Here is a 21498-nt window from a genome sequence, read left to right on the forward strand (position 1 = left end):
GAACATAGATAACACGAAATGCAATATTTCAAAATCCAATTCAAATCCAGATCGCATTCAGTTCATAATTCAGATTAACCATATATGTATTTGATGATTTCCTCCTTCTTGTGCAGGGTTGTCGTTTGGGTAGACACGCCCCCATCGCCAAGACGTTCCAGGATGGTATCATGAAGATCGGCAAGAAGTACGCTCAGAAGCTGAGCAACGAACCCGTCGACGTCTGGTTCACGGACGTGGCTCACCTGCCCGAAGCAGACAAACTCAAACTCTACGCACAATTCTGCAGGGCCTATGTTGGTGAGTGTGCCATCAGATTGTCTGTCAGTGTCAGGGCAATGTACAGTCAAACCTGACTATAGCGCCGCCCAAGGGAAACCCAAAACATGATCTTTGTAGGCGGGTTCCTTTAGTACATGTTTCAATGAGAAACCATTCTCAAGGGAAACACAAAATATGGTTGCTGAAGCAGGTTTGACTGTATCAGAAAACGGCCCAAAAATGTGAAATGTTTGTTATAAAACTTCACAAAACGGTTTATTGTGATGGTGGTGAAATTAAATGTACAGTTGTTTTAGGAGACGATGCCCAGGGTTATTGGCACACTATGTTTCTGTAAAGGTGAACAAAACGTGTAAAAGGAAGGACTGCTAAAGGGTGTCACACAAGTTATTGTTCAAGTTATCTTCTTGGGTGAGCTCTGAGACTCCAAGATTAACATAGGATTGGATTCCTTAAACGTCATGCATATTTCAAGAATAGTGCTGGGTTGCATATCGCATTAAAAAGGAACACTGTTAATGAGAATGTACGCTGATATTGCTAGAAATTGAAGTGAATGAAGTGTAATCTTTTAAGAAATAGCAAACATATTTTGCTAAAATTTTTAATAGAACAATGCAGGCGTGAGTCGTTATACAGTGAAACCTGTCTATCAAGGGTGACAAGAAAAGTGGTCTTGATAGGCAGGTGGTCTTTATGTACAGGTTTCTTTAGTACATGTTCCAATGAGAAACCATGCTCAAGGGAAACTAAAATTTTGGTCTTTATAGACAGTTGGTCTTTTGATACAGGTGGTCACTAAAGCAGGCATTGAGTCGTTATACAAGACAGTATGAGTAATCCTGGAGTCAAGGAAATGTGATCTTGAAGTTAAATGCACTCTAAGCTAAAATATAAACAATATCTGATCTGTAACAATCCCTTCTTCTTTCCCTTTCCTTAGCTCCATTCCTGAACCAGGAACAGCCCGATGCCAGCATGTTCCGCACCTCTCGTCACCATTCCTCCTCCTCCGGAGCCTCCTCGGGGTCCAACGTCCCCGGGTCGGGCAGCTACCCCTCCTCCTCTTCCAGCTCCAGCTACGTGGTGGGCAGTTCAAACACTTCAGGCAGCCAGGGAGGGGCTATGCATGAGCAGGGTAGCCAGGGCTCGGATACCAGCAGCGCCAGCATGCCTGCACCCAGCTCAACACCAAGCAGACCAGGTTTGTACCACGTTTGAGCTTTACCACAATGAGAGGCTGTCTTATTTTTATTGTTACAGGATGATCTCTTTTCTCTCAATCGTAAAAGTATTGTTGTCATAAAATTTGAGGGCCATTTGGTCTTGGACTTATGTCATTTTGAGACTTTTGAAATTTAGGAATAGGAAATTACAAGTTAAGTCTGTTTATAGACGCACATTTTTTTGAAGGAACCATCATCTAGGTAGTGTGAAACAACAAAATGTTTGGAAAAATTCAGACAAGTACAATTTTCTGTAATGTGGCTCTCTCTCTTTCTGTCTGTTTATTTAAAGGACATATTTTTATACTAATGGAAGCCAGATTTATGTGCGTATAGACATTGAATCGAACATTTTCATATTGAAAGAAATACAAAACGGAAAATTAATCATGCCTACCGTCATCTAATCATTCCCTTTCCATCTCACAGCCAATCGGCAAGACTCCAAGGACGGCAGCTCCGCCTCCTCCTCCGAGAATAAGGAGAACCTCCCCAAGGTGACCGCCCTGGAGACGGTGACCCCTCGTGACAGCGAGCAACCCCCGGCAGTGGTGGTGTACATTGTGGACCCCTTCAGGAGGGGGGAGGACGCGGAGGAGGAAGGGGAGGTGTCGGTAGCCACCCTGGGCCTCATGCACTGCTTTGCAGAGATCTTCGACAAGCTGCAAGTGTCCCTCCAGAGGAACATCGCATTCCAAGTAAGTCAGAAAAGAGTTTGTACTCCTCTTTTGTTAATAATAATTAGGTAAACAATACCAGGTTCTAAGAAATTGTCTGTCACATACTAAATGTGTATAAATTTGTATGTGATGCATTAGAGAATTATAATACAATTTCGAACATTGATTACCTGCTAACCCACAGATATCCATGTATAACTAATCTTTATCCTTAAAATTGTGTACTGTTTATTCATGACTGAATCTTTTCTTCTCAATTCTAAGTATCCATGCCTCCTTTGTAATTACATTGATTTCAGTTTGCAGTAATTTTCATAAACATACAATCGGTTATTATTTATCTCCTTTTACTTTGCCTTCTGTTCATCGATACTACTTGTTTCTCAGGGGGGTTATATTGTGTCTCCTGTTGTAGTGATTTCTATTCATTGATAGCAATGTTAAGCCTACAATCGATTTTGTTGCATTGCTTTCTATTTATTAACTTCATATTCACAACCATGCAATCTTATTCCCCCCCCCCCCTGTCCCATTGCAGATAATTCCGTTACACCAGGTACTGCAGGTAGCCAACAGTGAGGTGTCGTCTCGGTTCTTGAACCAGCTCAAATCGGTGGCCTTCTCCGTCTTCTCCCAGTGCAGGCGTTTCCAGAGCCCCACCATCCCCGGCCGAAGTCTGACGGGGTTCGGACCCGCTGCAGACCTCGATAGGACGATCATCACCAAAAACGTGAGATGCAATTCCCATATTGTGATGTTAGAAGGAAAATATTCTGTTCAAAGTGGATAATTTAAATTAGTTATCACTCTCTCTGAAATGCAAAGTGTCAAATTGTGAGATTAGGTTTTTCCATCTGTTCCATTTATATATTATCAGAAGCATGCTCTTTTTCTTCTTTCTAAAATCATCTCCCTTCAGTGGAGAGTGTGAAGTCATGAGAATGTGCAAAACATGGACGGGCCTCTCCCTCTTCATATTATACGGAATGTGATGCATTCCTGAGACATTTCTAGGTCAGGTGGATTTTTTGCTCTCTGGAACCACATCCATCTCTTGCTTAAAGGGATCGTTTAACAATGTTAAATCTGAGATGCAATGCTCTACGTGTTTCAGTGTCTGTGATATGGTGTAATATTGAAGCCCTACAAAAATCGTGTATCAAAATGATCAAGAAGTGCCTCAAAAAAGTAAAAATCTTTGAGTGCCCGGTTTTATCATACTTGTTTTCCCTAATAGACTGTAGTGTTATGAAAAACGTTAGGCAAACGCAAAATTTGGTTTCGATTTCAAATCATAAATATTTTGATAATCACACAGGCTTGTCATGGGGTTCCTGACTGACCTAAAGGTTTATAATAAGCATTGCAGCATGAGCTTAATCCAGGATTTTGTTTCAGAATCTGGGACAAAGTTACCGGATCCCTTTAATCCTTTTCTTGTTTCCTTTTTTGTAATGTCTTTGAGTACATTAAGATTTGTTTTTTTGATTATATCTGCTTGATACCTTCTGCAGAGTGCCAGAATGGTCTTGAATTATATCCTTGAACACAGAGTCAATGTCCTCCAAGCTCCCAACAGAATATTCAAACACATTTTTATGGCTGTCAAGAGAACGTTTAATCATATACTCCAAGAAAACATTTAAAGCCTGTCTGTACTAGTTTGGCCAGGGGGGATTAGACCACCCAGCAAGGTCACTGACAGGTGGGTTATCTCATCAAATCAGCTCTCAATTAACATAAGAAAAAGAGGATCATGGGGACCAACTGGCACTGCTTAGGCATTGTTTTCTATATAGAGGGCGCATGTAGCTAAAAGTAGTGCAGTGGGGCTTTAAACTTATGTTACTGTTTCATTATTCTCTCAGGCCGAGCACAACGAGGACAGACTGTACGCCCCTCCGTTCATCCTAGCCCCCATCAAGGACAAGCAGACGGAGCTGGGGGAGTCATTTGGTGGTCTTCGGCAGGCTTGTGGAGAGCTCTTCTGCAGCTACTGCCTGTCTCACGATCAGAGGTGGCTCCTGGTCTCCTGCACAGACTCCAAGGGAGAACTCATGGAAACACAGATCATCAATGTCGATGTCCAGAACAGGTAAACATTGCGCTTGTTCTAACTCAGGAATGGGGACTTTGATTCCCAGTACCTTTGTTTAGAGACATGGCATTCACGTATGTCTGAATTACTCATAGAACATTGGCCATTATGATCTCTCTTCCCGTCTTTTTGTTGTTGTAACAATGCAATTACAATTACATGTGCACTGATTGTAAGACATCTTTCTCCATGTCTGTAACAGATACAAATCAGTTTCTCTATCCTTTTAGTTAAAGAAATACTTGATATGGCGAAAACGACATTTGATTTGTTGGGGATGTGAACTCTCTTGTGTTTTTTTTACTCCCTCACAATCCATACCTGTGCTTCCCGAATATCATGCATGTATGCCCCAATCGGAAAAAGAAGAAGAAGAATGCTAACGATCTTTGTTCCATTTCTCTTTCTGCAGTAAGAGGCGGAAGAAGGTGTCCGTCCGTAATATCGCCCTCTACTGTCTCTGGGATTTCTTGATGGGTGTGATATCCAAGGCTTCTATCCCCTGGAGGCTAGTCATTGGTAGACTGGGTCGTCTGGGACAGGGAGAACTCAAAGGTCAGTATAACCTTTAACCTTTCCTTGAAGATATGGATATATATATACTCTTTTTTATTTCCCACTTTGAAAACACTCAATATTTACAATGTATCATGAGAAGAACTCATTGTTGTCAAGTTTTCCACAAAATCATAAGTAGAATAATTTCTATACTTATTTTATACCTCGTACATCTGAGAGTAAGTACTGCAATGCATATACCTTTCAATAGTAATATGCTTTGACTATTATGCTCAATCAGTCATTGGAAATGCTTGCGATTGTATGGAGAGATTGCGCTTGAATGCTCTAATTTTTTAAATTTTGTTTTAATAAATTTTCCTTTTTTTAAGAATTCACTTATGTAGGAGGAAAAGAAAAGAAATACCAGTAATTGGGGTCCTGATTAAACAGGCTACAATTTGTCCTTTTATAATACCTGTACAAAGCAATCAATATTTATTTAATGTGATAATAATAATAATAATACAATATTTATATAGCGCATAATAAACAGAGTTTCTCTATGTAAGCATGAATGACGTGATATATCTGTGTGTCCATGTTACCTGTATCCTTAGAAGTATAGCTTCCATACATTTGTTTACTTCACACCTAATCTAAATGTAATCATTCCTTCCTCCCCCTTAGATTGGAGTATGTTACTAAGCCGCAAGAACCTTGCCCACTACAGTCGTAAGCTGAGAGAGCAGTGTTCTATGTGTAGCGTGCCAGGGACATTGGACTTCCCATGTATTCTCAGTGCTTGCCTTGTCTCCACGGAACCAGAACCTGGTCTTAGCATCATGGCAGGTTCGTATATCACAATTCAATCATTTCGTTACTCAATAATAAAAGGTCGACTGGTTGAATTTGGGCCTTTGTTGAATACTTGTAGATATAAGCTTTCAATCAGTCACATTCTCAATAAAAATATATCAGAACAAATAATTTTTTCACATACTTGAACAAAATTACAAAACTTGTTAAGGGTTTGAATAAATTAGTTATTAACTTTACATATTTGTAAATACGAACATTTGGCATCCCTACTACAATGACAAATAATTGTAACAACTCTTTTTCCCTCCCTGTACAGATATGGTAGCAGCGGACAAGTGCAGTAAGAACAGTCAGAGAGACCAGCCTAGCTGTCAGCTGCATACACCAGACGATGCGAGCTGTACTCATATCATGGTCTTCCCTACCAGTGCTACTAAACAAGCTGCTGCAACAAACATGCCACAGGATCAGGTAACAATCTTTCAAACACTTTTTTTATGAATAATGATAATGATGAGGAGGATGATGGTGGGTGGCCATGGTAGTGGTAGTGATGATGATGATAACAGTGATCCAGTGATGTGACAGTGATGATTTTCAATATGATGAATATCATGATAATATTAATAATGATACTAATTGTAAAGAGAAGACTTAAATTAATCTTGAATTGGAAATGATATATTGATAAGGATTGCGGAAATGATGAAAAGAAGAAAAAAAATAATAATAATTCAATATCACAAATGTTTTTGAAGTCATTTACTAGGTATTTATAATAAGCTTGGACCTTCAATATTCTGAATAGAAAAAATACAGAAAATAAATTTGTATATGGATGGAACCCATTTGGTAATCATTCCAAGTGAGTCCCATCATGTCCTGCTCATTAGAATCAGTACAAGGTCATCTGCGTTTATATCGTGTAATTGGGGATGAAAGAATTGAGAGTCTTATCTCAGGCACACTTGATAACATGAAAGTGGTAGCTGATGCCACTCAGTAGTGTATTCCTTAGATAGTAGCAATGGATAAGACCTTGTCATATTATCTTAGTGATGACTGATCAAAGGATTAGGATCATAACAACCAATCAGCGCCATATTTAGCGATAAGAGCTGTTACTGCAGTCGGGCATTAGGTGCTGTCTGATTAGAGGAGTGTTGTCCAGTGTTGTCCAGTATTAAACGAATAGTAGTTTACACATAGTACTCATGAGGTTATGGGTTCATGATAAATTTCTTCGACCATGGCATCGGTAAACATGTCAGTAATATGATGAGGTGTACACAGTAAGAGAGAAGGTTGAGTTCTGGGCTGATGTGAAATATAAGTTGTGAGAGTTATCATTGTTTTTATGCAAGTTTGGAAGAACATCAGAGAGAAAAAATGTTCCCTGAAAATCATGGCTCTTCAAATGCCTTCATACTCTAAATATGACAAGTGTTACCTTAAAAAATGAGACCCGATTTGTATGCCACATGTTTGTGTAGTCCCATATAGATCTCTCTGTGTACAGTGCTCGTTACTTTAAAAAGACTGGGCCAATTTTCTTATCATTTTGATGACTCCAAACCTTGCAGTACACACCAATACTTACATGCTAGATGATCAACCTTTTCTGATCGATTCCACACCGTTTCTTTCACAATGCAATCGCATGACCAGAACTCAACTTTATTTTTAAGCAGGGATCCATATATAACTTTTTACGTTGTTAGATCAGAGTATTATATCTATGGTCTGGTATATATTGTAACATTTTGGAGGGCCAGGGCAAAACTTTAAGCCCCACTGTCCTACTTGTAGCTACTTGCTCCCTCTATATAGAAAACTTCCCCAATCGGTGCCTGTTTGTCCCCCATGATCCTCTTTTTCTTATGTTAGTTAAGAGCTGAGTTAATGAGATAGCCACCTGTCAGTGACCTCGCTTAGTGGTCTAATCCCTTCTGGCCCAGTAGTATTGACAGTCTTTAAGGAACGTGGGTGTCTACTATACCCCTGGGTAGTGGTGAACCTTCAATTATGTGTCACATTTTAAACTATATGTTTTTTAGCAACAAACCAAAATATTGGATACTGGATCATTGGAGTAGTAGCTAAAGGAATAATTGGATGATTAATTATTTGGCTGAATTATTCTGTTATTAAAATCACATCCATATCCACATTACTTAGTACAAAGTATTACTAAAGCTACATGTACCTCAGACAAAATCAAAAGTAACATTTGGAGATTGCACTTTCAGTTGAGCCGCTCCAAAGCTTTGGAGTAACCTATCACTAGATATAAGTAAAGCCTCATCTGGTGCTGTCTGTGAAGTTATGTTGAAGACGCACTTGTTTTCAGAGCTTTTGAAGAGTGTTTTTTTTTTTATTGCATTTCTGTAAAGTAGCACTGTTAGGAGTTTTGTTTTCATCGCAGTGCAGTAGAAGTTATTTTTATAGCAGCTTGGCTATATAAATTGATCTAATTATTATTATTATAATTATTATTACTGTTTCATATTCCATACAGGCTGACTTGACCTTCAATTCAGAACTACGACTTGACGACGAAGACCCGTTCTTGGTTGACGACCTGCTACTCAACATCTTCATGAATACATCCAACATGATGCCAGATCCTAGTAACATTCAGCTTTCAGACCTGGACCAGGAACCCATTCCCACCGATGGAGGACCAGCACCGGCTGCCCAGGGGCCTGGGAACCCAACCACAAGACAGGTAAGGATCTATTGCTTTAACTAGCAACCCTAGATCCTGGTCTGCTCTGGTCTGCTTCGTTAAATTCTAAAAATACTTTCCGGGTTCTGGACCCCATATCACAAAACTTGTCATAAGTGGCAAATGAAAGTTTTGTTCTAAGCTAGCAAAATCCTTGCTGATAACCAATCAGAAGATTTGTGACTGATTTATATCATTTGTCATTGAAAAAAAGACTGAAACGAGTCCCTGGACTAGTATCTTGTATGTTGACCAAAATAATAGTCTGCTTTTTTACATACATGCCTTTGTAACACATATGACAACTCTCTACTAGGCAGACATGTTGACATGCACACATATATTTTATAGATATACAATTATTTGGGTATTAGAATATGACAAATAATGGCTATTTGCATAACTGTATCAGACCTGTATTAATTACAAAGTTGACATGGTTTGTGTTGAGGTCAGCTCAAAATCTTTAGTCTGATGGTTTGAGACCAGTTCTCGTTCAAATCTATACTTTTTATGCTTTGTACATCTCATAATAGAAACATACATCTATGTGATTGTTTAATTTTCTTCTTTCCTTCCATGTAGCATTGCTTATAAAGTAAGGGGATCAGACCTCTTGGCCCGAATTCACAAAGGACGTTTAAATTTAACCCATGGTTTAAATCCGCATTTACTTCAGCTATGGTTTAAAATTAGCACAAATTAAGTGTACCCTGCTTTGGGCGCGTCTAATATAGGACCTCTGACTGTGTCTCGCTTATTTTGCCCTAATTTTAGACCATGGGTTATTTATGTAAATGAAGATTTAAACCATGGGTTAAACTTAAACCTCCTTTGTGAATTCAGGCCATTACAATGATAGGTCTGATACCTTATTTTTTTCTGTCCTAAATGTCTCCATCAAGGGCAAAAATCATTTCAATTACATTGAAGAAACCCTTTTTTAAATAGTTACGATCAACTTACTTATTGTGAATGATTCTTCTTTGTTCTTTTAGCAACCTAACCAAGAGCCAGGGATACCGGCTGAACCCGAAGACGTCCTCAGAGGCATCTTACAGCAGCCCCTAGCCCTGGGCTACTTCATCTCCACTGCCAAGACCGGCCCGCTGCCCAAGTGGTTCTGGTCTGCCTGCCCCGAGGCTGAAAACAGTTGTCCCGTCTTCCTCAAGGTAACATAGCATCCAAATTCTCAAATCACTTTTTTTTTTGCGAAGAAAAGCAAGATTTTGTTGTACCTATCATCTCCCGAGTAACTTTTCAAAGATCAATTATTAAATCGCAGGTCAGACCTGAACAGTCTGCTCCGGGTTGGTATGTCAATGACCAGCCCGGCGTTCCCACTGCGGATAATAAACACAATCTGTACCGCTATCTTGGCAACCTGATGATGTGGTTGCTCTGACGACGTACAGATACATGATTTTTAAAAAATAGAAAATAGAAAATAAAAATATTAAGGATATTGGTTTGTAAAATTTCCATTGTTCAGATAGTTGTGTTAGAAATGTTCACATTAAAGTGCGCACAGGAAGATATAAATCCATAACAGTGAATTTTGATAAGAACAAATATGTTGTATCAGTTGAAGAGACTATTTTTTTTTTTTTTAACTCATTGTAGGTTCTGTATTTTCTTTAGTTTTTAAAGTAATCCTAAAACCACTTCGTAATATTGATTTTAGGGATCTCTGCGAATTGATATCGACATGAAAGCTGTTTAATGAACATAAAATATAAAGATGAATCAATATATTTTGGTATAATGTGAAATTTCCATAGACCCATGCTGAGTTATTGCGGGTTTACTTTTCAGTGGGTTAAAGCTAACCCTTCCCTTAAAATCTATCAGCATGTTGGATAGAATGTTGAATATCTAACGATGGTCTCTTTGTTTCTTTCAGGCTGCCCTACACGTCCACAACCCTTCAGAGCAACCAGATGACATCCTACAGACCAAACACTCCCATCCCCTTGACTCAGACAGGACTCCAGAAGTTCTCAGGTCAGTCTCCCTCCCTACAGGCTCCTGGAGGTGTTTCACAAAGATCCTAAGTTGAACTTATCTCTAAGTTGGACTTAAAAATTATGGAAAGCCATTAGCATCTATGAAAATTTTTTGTAAAAGTTATTTTAAAAGGCATACAATGTTGATTCAAACCAGTCATATTTTCTATCATCAAGGATATTTCATGTTCTTGATGTGGAACTTATGAAAAGACTAAAATACTTGAATTCTTGCTTTTGAATATATTTTATTTGAAGGCTACAAATGGCTCTCCATAATGTTTAAGTCCAACTTAGAGTTAAGTTCAACTTAAAATCTTTGAGAAACACCCCCCAGATGCTGAAAAATGAATTCCCTTTTTTTTTAAAAATCAGTCAGGGGAAAAATCAGGGAAAAGACAGAGAATAGGCTGGAAAGATCAGAGAATTTCATTGGCCCCAGAAGAAAGTAGTCAGTCTCTTATATTTTGTATTGTATATCTAAAGACTGTATCCACTGAATGGTTGGCTATTTGCATGTGTTAAATCCCTCCATTAATGGTCCTGGCATTGTGAATATCCACGTTTAAAACTCTGGACAAAATGTTCATGAAATACTGGGTACGCTTTCTACCTCAATTCGTTGAATGAGTTGAATCTGATTTGATTTATTTGGGTATGATTATATATTTCCATAGACCCATGCTGAGTTATTGTGGATTTAGTATTTAGTGGGTAGAAGCCAACTTTCCCCATAAACCTAATAATTTTATTTAGCATATGATTCCATTATTAATTTTACATTTCTCATGCCATTTTTTCTTTTTCCTGATTATGATAAGGTATTGTCAATTCTTGCAACATATACTGTTAGTGAACTGATAGAATAATGTAATGAGTGAAGATTTTTTGTTTTTTTAGCATATCAGTTGGAACTGTAAAATTTTGTTGTCATTAATGTACACAGAGGTAGATATTTATGTTTGGATGATTGGTTGATTTCCATGTTGTTACTCTTGGTTTGGTTATTTCTCTGTACAACCCGTATGTATTTCATGTAGCTAGATAGTTATATCTGGATGGTTACTTTGATTTCCTTTTTCTAATGGGTGCAATTTGTATTTGTTTATTTGCAGGTATGTGCTAGAGACTTATAATAGTCTATCCTGGCTGACAGTGGACCCATCAAGTGGCGATAGACGGTCTTGCCTGCCAGTTCATATGGTGGTTCTTGTGCAGCTCTACAACACCATTGCTTCTCTCCAGTGATCTCTCTCTCTCCCTCCCTCCCTCCAACCCTTCCTCTTTAATTGGCCTTTCACTCTCATGTCGAGTATCGGATCCTCACTTGACCGTTGCTTGGGTTCTTGACCATGGACAGTGATGGACGTTTGCCTGGGAAGTTACCTTGATGGATTGTAAACCAAGGACCGTGCAGCCGATTGACCATGCTCTCCCCTGCCTCCAATTCTTCCTCTTTGATTGGCCATTCACTCTCATGTCGAGTATTGGATCCTCGCTTGACCGTTGCTTGGGTCCTTGACCGTGGACAGGGATGGACGATTGCCTGGAAAGTTACCTTGATGGATTGTAAACCAAGGACCGTGCTCTCTCCGGCCCTCTTGAGGACGGCTGTGAGGAGAGTTCAAGTCCTTGCCCTTCACCAGGTACAAGGTATGGATCTGTCATCAGGGTACCAGTCAACGAGAAGTGCATGCTTGATGACTCCCTCGACAACCTCCTTGACATGCTGCATCCAAAGAGACAAGTTTCAGGGTGTGAAGTCCTACTGCCCCATGGCCAATGCAACTCTTTTCACCAATCCCTCTGAAGCTACATCTTACAAAGACGATTGCGTAAGGCATCGGTGCAACAGTCAACAAGAAGTGCTTGCTGGAGACTCACCCGCCAACCTCCTGTCCGCACCAAGTCTAGCGGGACGACCAGCAGAGTGTGGAGTCATACAGCTCAACAACCACACTGCATGCAGCCTCCCAGTGGCATGCCAATATCTCTTCATCTCTCCCTCTCCGATATTGCACTGGATGAGCTAATACTGCTGATGGCTTCTTCACAAGAACCATCGATGATGTATCTGTGGCTTTGAAGAAAGTGGCATACTGTTATCCTTTGTGTGTAATTTCTCTGCTCTTCTCTATGCTCCAGCGCTCGTGTATCAATGTGCGTTAGGCTCTGAAATCTGATTTATATAAATGGGTACTCCACTGTTGTAAGTGAAGTAATCCTAAACGAGCTGTCAATTAATGTTTAAATTAATCGTTCCTGCACAAAGAATGAAAGCCATCCCTGCTAAAGCTCTCATGGGTATGGGTTTAAAAGAAGCCTTAAAGTTGTTCTACTTGCAAGTACCAGATTTCATAGTGTACTGTAGCCTCTATTCCATCATGTGGATACTGTGAGTTCGTTAAGACTGGTTTTAGTGTACCGTTAAATCAGAAACTTGCAAAATGTAGATGATCTTGTCAAAAGTTTCATGCCGCAAGATCATCAAATCACAACCAACATATCACTGAATTTTGCGATTCATAAAAATTTGTATCGTTCCCTATAAATTGCTGCCATATACAAAATCGCAAAAGTCTTGAGTCGCACAAGTTTCTGGTTTTTACACTATTATGTCGTATCTGTTAACTTAGTGTTATTACACCTGCAAGGGCTTCTCCTATCTTAACATAGGCATATTATCATCAGTCTTGAGTTTCACAGTGATTCACAAGCAGTTTCTGAAGAAATCGAATGCTACCCTACAGCACCATCCTCCTGTTATCTCTTTCTAAGTTATCACTTTACCATTGCAATACCGTAAGGCTCTTATTACCATAGCTAACTTTTATTCAAGTGGTGTCCAGCAGGTATAGATAACAACAGGTGGGAGGCCCATGACCATTTGAATAATGTATTCCTCACTCCCTTGTTCAGGAGCACTTGTACTTACAGTTTGTTCCATCGGCACCAAATTAACAGATGGAAGAAAGAGAATTTTGTATTCTGATGCATATCAGTAACATGACGCTTCTGAAATATCAAGATGGTTTGGGCACTTTCTTTCCCTTTAATTTGGTAAATTGCAATATATTCTTTTCTAGGCGTGTTCATATTCCTGTCTGAATATCAGATGAGTATTTTGTAATCAAATCTTGTTGATTTAATTGGTACATTTAATTTCTATTCAATAGCAAACCCCAGTTTATGGTATTCTCCATCCCGTACTGTTTTCTTACTTTCAAACTAGTATTTATCTTTCGTTCCATTGCTTTCATCAACTCTGTTCTTTTGAAGATGTAGTCATGCTTCTTGTGCCTTGTAAAGGCAGGTAGAAATCATACAACTTGCTTGAAAAAATTGTGTGGCTTATCTGGAAATAAAACTCCTACATTTTTGTATGTGAAATATCAATGACTGCATTATGACATATATGAATTAGCTTCACTGTGTGATAATTACAACTCAAGCAAAGCTGTTTTATCAATGAAATGTCTCTACTTCAACCATTTGATGTAATTTAGAAGAAAAAAAAAGTGATATCATTTCTGGTCACTGGTTTATGAAACCATTTGTATAATGTGTACTGAATAAAATAAATAAACAAAAAAGGGAGAAGGAACTTAAAAGTTGTAAAGTTTAAGTCTTGAAAATCTTTGATCCACATGCAGCATTGTGTGAGATAATTGTCGAATTAAAAGCAGCATTTATGCTCATGATAAATAGTCCAGTATTGGTTCTCTAACCATACTGTACATTTACCGGTATCCCCCCCCCCCCTTGATTTTGTTTTGTTACTTCATGTGAAGTTTTCTTTTAAAATTAATTATATTTTGGGTTTTAATTGGCTATTATAGTGATGTCAATCTTACAGTAAAAGTCAATGTTTAGAGAAGGATTACAAACTTGGTAGAGAGAATTACATTTTTGTTTTACTACGCCAACAGATTTCATATTTATTTATAAAGTTTGGGCATTTGTAGCTATGTCTTGAGAATTGACGGTATTGACAACTGAGATTGCAATGTCTTTTTCAACTCTATGGCCGCATTCTACTGATTTTACCTGATCCTGGTTCTAAGATTTACTATGGAAGAAAAAAAACCTTAGACATCGGTCTAATTACCTTCATTAAACTCAACTTTAAACAAAGGTTTAAGCCAATCGTTGGATTTAGTTAAGTAGAACGTGAGCCCATTTGTTTGAGCTATTGCATTATAATGGTTGACATAGTATTCTCATAGCTGTAACCCATTAACTATTACCCCTTATCCCAGGGGGTCTTTAGAAATATTAAAATATTACAATATTTCTGCAGAGTATAAGAAATTCTCCCAAAGAAATTCAAATGAGTGAGCCATTACCTATTTATCAAAGCAGTGCATTTGTAATCCACACAGTCCAAGAACAAAAATGTAAAATGTGTATTACCTTTCTAAACATTATTTGTATTTTTCACTTGGAGCTAATAATGGGATCAAAGATTGATGAAATTCATGCCAGATTGGTCAGATGATGTATTGATATTCAAGGTTGGTCTGTGTAAGAGGAATCATGTAAAGTAAGGTGTATTTTACATGCATAAAGTGGGTGCTTATTTAGATTTAAATCACCATTCTGGTATATGCAAGTGAATCTCAATCGTTGTGCAGCAATTCAAATTTCCATATGGTGGTGTTATTGTATTGTATGTCTTACATATCTTCCTATATGGGAGTGTCTTTGACAAAAAAGAGATTTGTCTGAAAATATCTACATCTAAAGAGGCTTGCCTTGACAAAATTAAGATAAGAGGATTTAGGGGTTTGCTTTTTGTGCAACACTGTTAGCCTGCTCACTGTCCACAAGACGACCATTGCAGCCATCCATTGTCATAAAGCAGTAGCTGCCTTATTATGGGCAAATGAAAAGCTTAATGTGTTAATATGTGATATTCAATGTCTACAGCAGGGTTTTTCTCGATGCGCAAGGGGGCTGAGCAGAAGATGATGCTCAATGAAAGCTTTTTACCAGCGTTATCACAAACTGACTATTGTGCATTTCCCCTTTTCTCTATTTCCACCTAGGGTGTTTTAAAAAAATGTAAAGAACTTGCCTTCTGCTTCCATATGTGTCACTGCTTTGCTCAATGTTGCCAATCTTTTTAAGCTATTTCTGTGCCATAACCACCATAAAAGTCTGTGTAAAATGAACGAAGAGTCTATATGCCATGGATGATGTACAGTGAGGGTTGAAACAGTAGTGAATGTGTAGTACAGAGGGAGAACACGTTCACCACTCCTTAACTGTCCAATTTGTCAGTAATATGGAATCGTGTTGTACACGCTCACCTCGGCGTGCAAAGTATTTTGAATGATGGTGTCTAAATGAAGCTTCACCGAGAGTTTCGAGGGTCTACTTTTGTCAAATATTGCTACTGAACATATCAAGTGGAGTTCGGACATCGACGTGACCAACTGTGTATACCTGGGACCCGTTTCACAAAGCCTTTTTTCAATGACAAATTACTAAAATCAGTGACAAATCTGCTGATAACCAATCAGAAGCAAGGATTTCAGTAGCTTATAACAAAACCTGTCATTTGTCACTGAGGACAAGTTTTGTGAAACGCCCCCCTGTTTGATGTAAATATTAAGTGCACTTTACATGCAAAGAGTAAACTGAACTATGTTGAATTTGCACACTAGGGTAATACTATCACATGTTGTTGGAGTCCTTTTTTTTCTTTTTCTTGTGACTTCAAAACAATCAGGGATGTAACAAATTTGAAGAGAGGAGAAATATCTATAAGAGCAACAACAAAAGAGCCGAGGAGGCAAATATCACAAAACAATATGTATTCCATCTCTGTACGAGATTGTATCTTGATCATTAATGTCCTTTTGAGAATCACTGATTGTATGTTGGATGTACAAAGTGATCCGTATTTTACAAAATGAGCATCGAGGAAGGAGGGAGTGTAGGGAGACGATAGATCGTTTGTATTATTCCCTGCAAGTATCGTGTTAAAGGCGACATATCTAACTCAGAAAATGCACTATTTTTGACACGTAAATTAACGAAGAGAGAGAACATAATTATAAAATAATGTGATTGTATTATATTGTACACTAAGAATGGAGTCTACGAAAGAAAAACAGCACATTATTGTAGAGAGGAGAAGAGATCTATGAATAATATATTTTGCTTTCATTTTGGCATTTTTTAAACTGAAACTGTGAGGAGCTATTGATTTGGATTTTTTTTTAAAGTGGAAAAAAGCCAAATTGTATTTAATCGTGAATTTTGTATGATAAATACATTGAAACCACACCTTTCTGTATTAATATTATTATACTACGAGTATTGTAAATTATGAATATACAAACTGTAAATACTGAATCATTATTTTGTGTCTGTGTCATATGTGTATTATTATTGGAGACAAATCTACAAATACAAAAAAGGAGGACATTTTATTATCAACTGTTTTGACGGGAACTATCATTCAGTCAATATTTTTTCATTTTGCTCTTGAGATAAATTCTTTGAGACAAAAACGATTGATGTATATTTGATGTAGCCATTGTCCTTTTTATCATCGGAATAATTGACATCCAGAAACTGACTTTGGTTCATTGGAAAATAATGTTTTGCAAAGGGCAGACATCCTCCCCCTGTTTTCATGAATTGTCTTCAATCAAGGAGTGAAGCAGGAGAGTAGCTCCCTTGTGTCAGTCCCTTGTATTTTTAATTTTCATTTTGTGAATCTGTCAAAAAAGTAAGAAATTAAACAAAGAAATGAAGAAGAAATTAAAAATGTTCTTTCACATTGGGATATAGAAAGACAGATGATTTATATATATACTTTTCCACGTGATTTGTAGAATAAAGTAAGTTATTCGTCTAGCCATACAAAAGACAAGATGTATTTATGTTCCATTTTTTTCCTTGTGACAATGATACAAGATGTTCAAAGATGACGATAAAGAAAGTGATGATGATGGAATTGTGAGTAAGTGTAAGTGTCCATGAGGAGGATGTAAGTGTCGATTAGGAGGATGTAAGTGTCGATGAGGAGGATGTAAGTGTCGATGAGGAGAATGTAAGTTTCGATGAGGAGGATAATGTTAGTGTAGATGATGTTGTAAGTTTCGATGAGGACGATGTTAGTGTAGATGATGTTAGTGTAGATGATGATGTAAGTGTCGAGGAGGAATAGGATGTGTTGATGAGGAGGAAGAGGATGTTAGTGTCGATGAGCAGGAGGATGATGAGGATGATGATGTTAGTGTAGATGATGTTGTAAGTTTCGATGAGGATGTTAGTGAAGATGATGATGCAAATGTCGATGAGGAGGAGTAGGATGTGTTGATGAGGATGTAAGTGTCGATGAGCAGGAGGATGATGAGGAGGATGATGTTAGTGTTGATGATGTAAGTGTCGATGAGCAGGAGGATGATGAGGATGATGATGTTAGTGTAGACGATGTAAGTGTCGATGAGGAGGAAGAGGATGTAAGTGTCGATGAGCAGGATGGTGATATAAATGTTGATGAGGATGATGGTGATAATTTAAATGATGTAAAGAAGAGAGGTCACGTTAAGTTTTAAGATATAGATGAGGGTGCTGATATTGACGACAGCTGAGTCGAAAATGATTATGAGGACCATGATGGCGGTATTGATGAATATGATAGCAGTGTTGGGGAGGAATGATAAGGATGATGGAATTAATTGACGATGAGGAATAGAATGATTAAATCATGTAAATGAGAATTATGAGGTAGATAGCGATGGGAGTGATGGAACTGAGGAGGATGATTTCGAGGCTGATGGAATTGATTTGGAGATAATAGGATGATGATGATGATGTAACTTATTTGTAAACTAGATGGAATTTTGACTGCGCGCAGTCGAAAATGATGCCTCCGCCATAGAGCAATTTAAACAAGTTTGGAGTTTAAATCTCCAGTGGCTCTTGAGATATCATGATAACAATCTCAATGTATGGAATTTCATAAGTTGACCTCTGTGACCCTTGACCTTTGACCTACGTGCTCCAAAATCTAATCAGATTGTCTTCCTATGGTGATACACACTATCATTAAGTTTGAAGTTTAAATCTCCAGTGGTTCTTGAGATATTATGATATGGTGATACATACTATCATTAAGTTTGAAGTGAAAATTCTCCAGTGGTTCTTGAGATATCGCGATAACGATCTCAATGTATGGAATTTCATAAGTTGACCTCTGTGACCCTTGACCTTTGACCTACGTGCTCCAAAATCTAATCAGATTGTCTTCCTATGGTGATACACACTATCATTAAGTTTGAAGTTTAAATCTCCAGTGGTTCTTGAGATATTATGATAACAATCTCAATGTATGGAATTTCATAAGTTGACCTCTGTGACCCTTGACCTTTGACCTACGTGCTCCAAAATCTAATCAGATCGTCTTCCTATGGTGATACATACTATCCTTAAGTTTGAAGTTTTTACATCTCCAGTGGTTCTTGAGATATCATGATAACAATCTCAATGTATGGAATTTCATAAGTTGACCTCTATGACCCTTGACCTTTGACCTACGTGCTCCAAAATGTAATCAGATTTTTTTCCTATAGTGATACACACTATCACTAAGTTTGAAGTTTAAATCTCCAGTGGTTCTTGAGATATCATGATAACAATCTCAATGTATGGAATTTCATAAGTTGACCTTTGTGACCCTTGACCTTTGACATACGTGCTCCAAAATCTAATCAGATCGTCTTCCTATGGTGATACATACTATCCTTAAGTTTGAAGTTTAAATCTCAAATGGTTCTTGAGATATCGCGCTAACAAACTCAATACAAGGAATTTCATAAGTTGACCTCTGTGACCTGTGACCTTTGACCTACGTACTCCAAAATCTAATCAGATCGTCTTCCTATGGTGATAAATACTATTCCCGAGTCTTAAGTTTATATCTTAAATGGTTCTTGAGATATTGTGATAACGGTCAAACGGGACGGACGTACGGACGTACGGACGGACGTACGGACGTACGGACGTACGGACGTACGGACGGACAACCCGAAAACATGATGCCTCCGGCACCACCTTCGGTGGCGGAGGCATAAAAACCAAAGAGATACGGTACGATTATGTTGTCTTCATTCAGTGTTGAAGGTCCTCTGTGCCCCCCTTTATTTAATGCTACTATCGTGTATTTCATAGCGGTGATTTTTTTTTTTTGGGGGGGGGCAGGACTTTGTACATTTTAAAAGTACAGATGGTCCTTTATTTACATTATAAATATTTCACTTGTAGTCCAAAATAAATAAATCATACTTTAATAATCTATGCATTAGATCACTTTATTTCATAAATATATAAACACTGGATAAAACCATACATAACAGTATCTTATGTACATTGTTTGCAACACAAGAAAACAAAATAAACCAAAATGTACAGCAAGAAGTAAATTGAGCTGTATGAAATGATATTTGTGGATTTACAAAGCCACATTGGCTTATAAACAGGAGTAGAATCATTCATGAGTGATATGGAAATTTGTTAGAAATGATTTTAATAAAAAGTACACTCGTAATTTTTTCTCTTCATTATTGCAAGGGACATGGTATTGACCATATTGTCATAGCAGGCATAGGGTTTAAATAATCTATAGTATGCACAGAGGTCCAAACTCTTTTAGCATTCAAGAATGATCACTATGAAAGTGATGGAAGTGCTTTAATGATGAATAGCTTTTTGTTTCACCATTTGAAGAAAAACTATGGAACTATGGAATTCGACTGCACGCAGTCGAAAATGATGCCTCCGTCATAGAGCAATTTTACAAACCGAAACGGAAGAAATTTTTCAAATTCAAGTTCAATTGTAATCCATTAACATGTTCTCAGAATATCGTGATTACAAGCAATTTCTCATATACATATATGACCCTTTGATCTTTGACCTCATGACCCTAAAATCTACTCAGTTCATTGGCTCTGCAAGATTTCCTGAGTTAAATAGTAATCCATCTGTCAGTTCTAATGAGAATGCGTCCACAAGCTATTTTTGCATACATAATGAGCCCATGACCTTTGATCTTATGAACCATTCATTGGCTCTGCAAGATACATAAATGATCTAAGTTTGGCAGGAATCCATCAATCTGTTCTAATGATAATACGATCACAAGCTATTTTTGCATACATAATGAGCCGCATGACCTTGACCTTTACCTCATGACCCCAAAATCTAATCAGTTCATCAGCTCTGCAAGTAACATACATGACCTAAGTTTGGCAGGAATCCATCAATCGGTTCTTGAGATAAGGCGATCACAAGCTGTTTTTGCATACACAATGTGCGCTGTGACCTTTGACCTCGTGACCCCAAAATCTAATCAGTTCATTGGTATTTGCAAGATACATACATGACCAAAGTTTGGCAGGAATCCATCAATCGGTTCTTCAGATAACGCGATCACAAGCTGTTTTTGCATACATAATGAGCCCTGTGACCTTTGACCTCGTGACCCCAAAATCTAATCAGTTCATCAGCTCTGCAAGATACATACATGACCAAAGTTTGGCAGGAATCCATCAATCGGTTGTTCAGATAACGCGATCACAAGCTGTTTTTGCATACATAATGAGCCCTGTGACCTTTGACCTTTGACCTCGTGACCCAAAATGTAATCAGATTGTTTTCCTATAGTGATACACACTATCACTAAGTTTGAAGTTTAAATCTCCAGTGGTTCTTGAGATATCATGATAACAATCTCAATGTATGGAATTTCATAAGTTGACCTCTGTGACCCTTGACCTTTGACATACGTGCTCCAAAATCTATTCAGATCGTCTTCCTATGGTGATACATACTATCCTTAAGTTTGAAGTTTAAATCTCAAATGGTTCTTGAGATATCGCGCTAACAAACTCAATACAAGGAATTTCATAAGTTGACCTCTGTGACCTGTGACCTTTGACCTACGTAATCCAAAATCTAATCAGATCGTCTTCCTATGGTGAAAGATACTATTCCCGAGTCTTAAGTTTAAATCTTAAATGGTTCTTGAGATATTGTGATAACGGTCAAAAGGGACGGACGGACGTACGGACGGACAACCCGAAAACATGATGCCTCCGGCACCACCTTCGGTGGCGGAGGCATAAAAATACTTTAATCA

At 38.0% G+C, this 21498-nt stretch overlaps 1 protein-coding gene across 4 annotated transcripts in view; it reads left to right on the forward strand.

Annotated features, from left to right (window-relative positions):
• Nucleotides 1–12163, forward strand: part of LOC575450 (mediator of RNA polymerase II transcription subunit 13) — a 95945-nt gene extending 83782 nt beyond the window's left edge. For all 4 annotated transcript variants that reach the window (XM_030992272.1, XM_030992273.1, XM_030992275.1 and 1 more), the window contains 12 exons: nt 117–300; nt 1226–1486; nt 1938–2206; nt 2727–2918; nt 4057–4283; nt 4699–4841; nt 5475–5636; nt 5923–6077; nt 8125–8334; nt 9333–9506; nt 10238–10338; nt 11456–12163. In XM_030992272.1, the coding sequence (XP_030848132.1) occupies nt 117–300; nt 1226–1486; nt 1938–2206; nt 2727–2918; nt 4057–4283; nt 4699–4841; nt 5475–5636; nt 5923–6077; nt 8125–8334; nt 9333–9506; nt 10238–10338; nt 11456–11588 (2211 nt within the window). In that variant the 3' untranslated portion in view covers nt 11589–12163. The remainder of the gene's footprint in view (nt 1–116; nt 301–1225; nt 1487–1937; nt 2207–2726; nt 2919–4056; nt 4284–4698; nt 4842–5474; nt 5637–5922; nt 6078–8124; nt 8335–9332; nt 9507–10237; nt 10339–11455) is intronic.
• The last annotated feature ends 9335 nt before the right edge of the window (nt 12164–21498 follow it).

The sequence above is a fragment of the Strongylocentrotus purpuratus genome, unplaced genomic scaffold, assembly GCF_000002235.5.
Source record: "Strongylocentrotus purpuratus isolate Spur 01 unplaced genomic scaffold, Spur_5.0 spur5_scaffold_2, whole genome shotgun sequence".
NCBI classification, from domain to species: domain Eukaryota; kingdom Metazoa; phylum Echinodermata; class Echinoidea; order Camarodonta; family Strongylocentrotidae; genus Strongylocentrotus; species Strongylocentrotus purpuratus.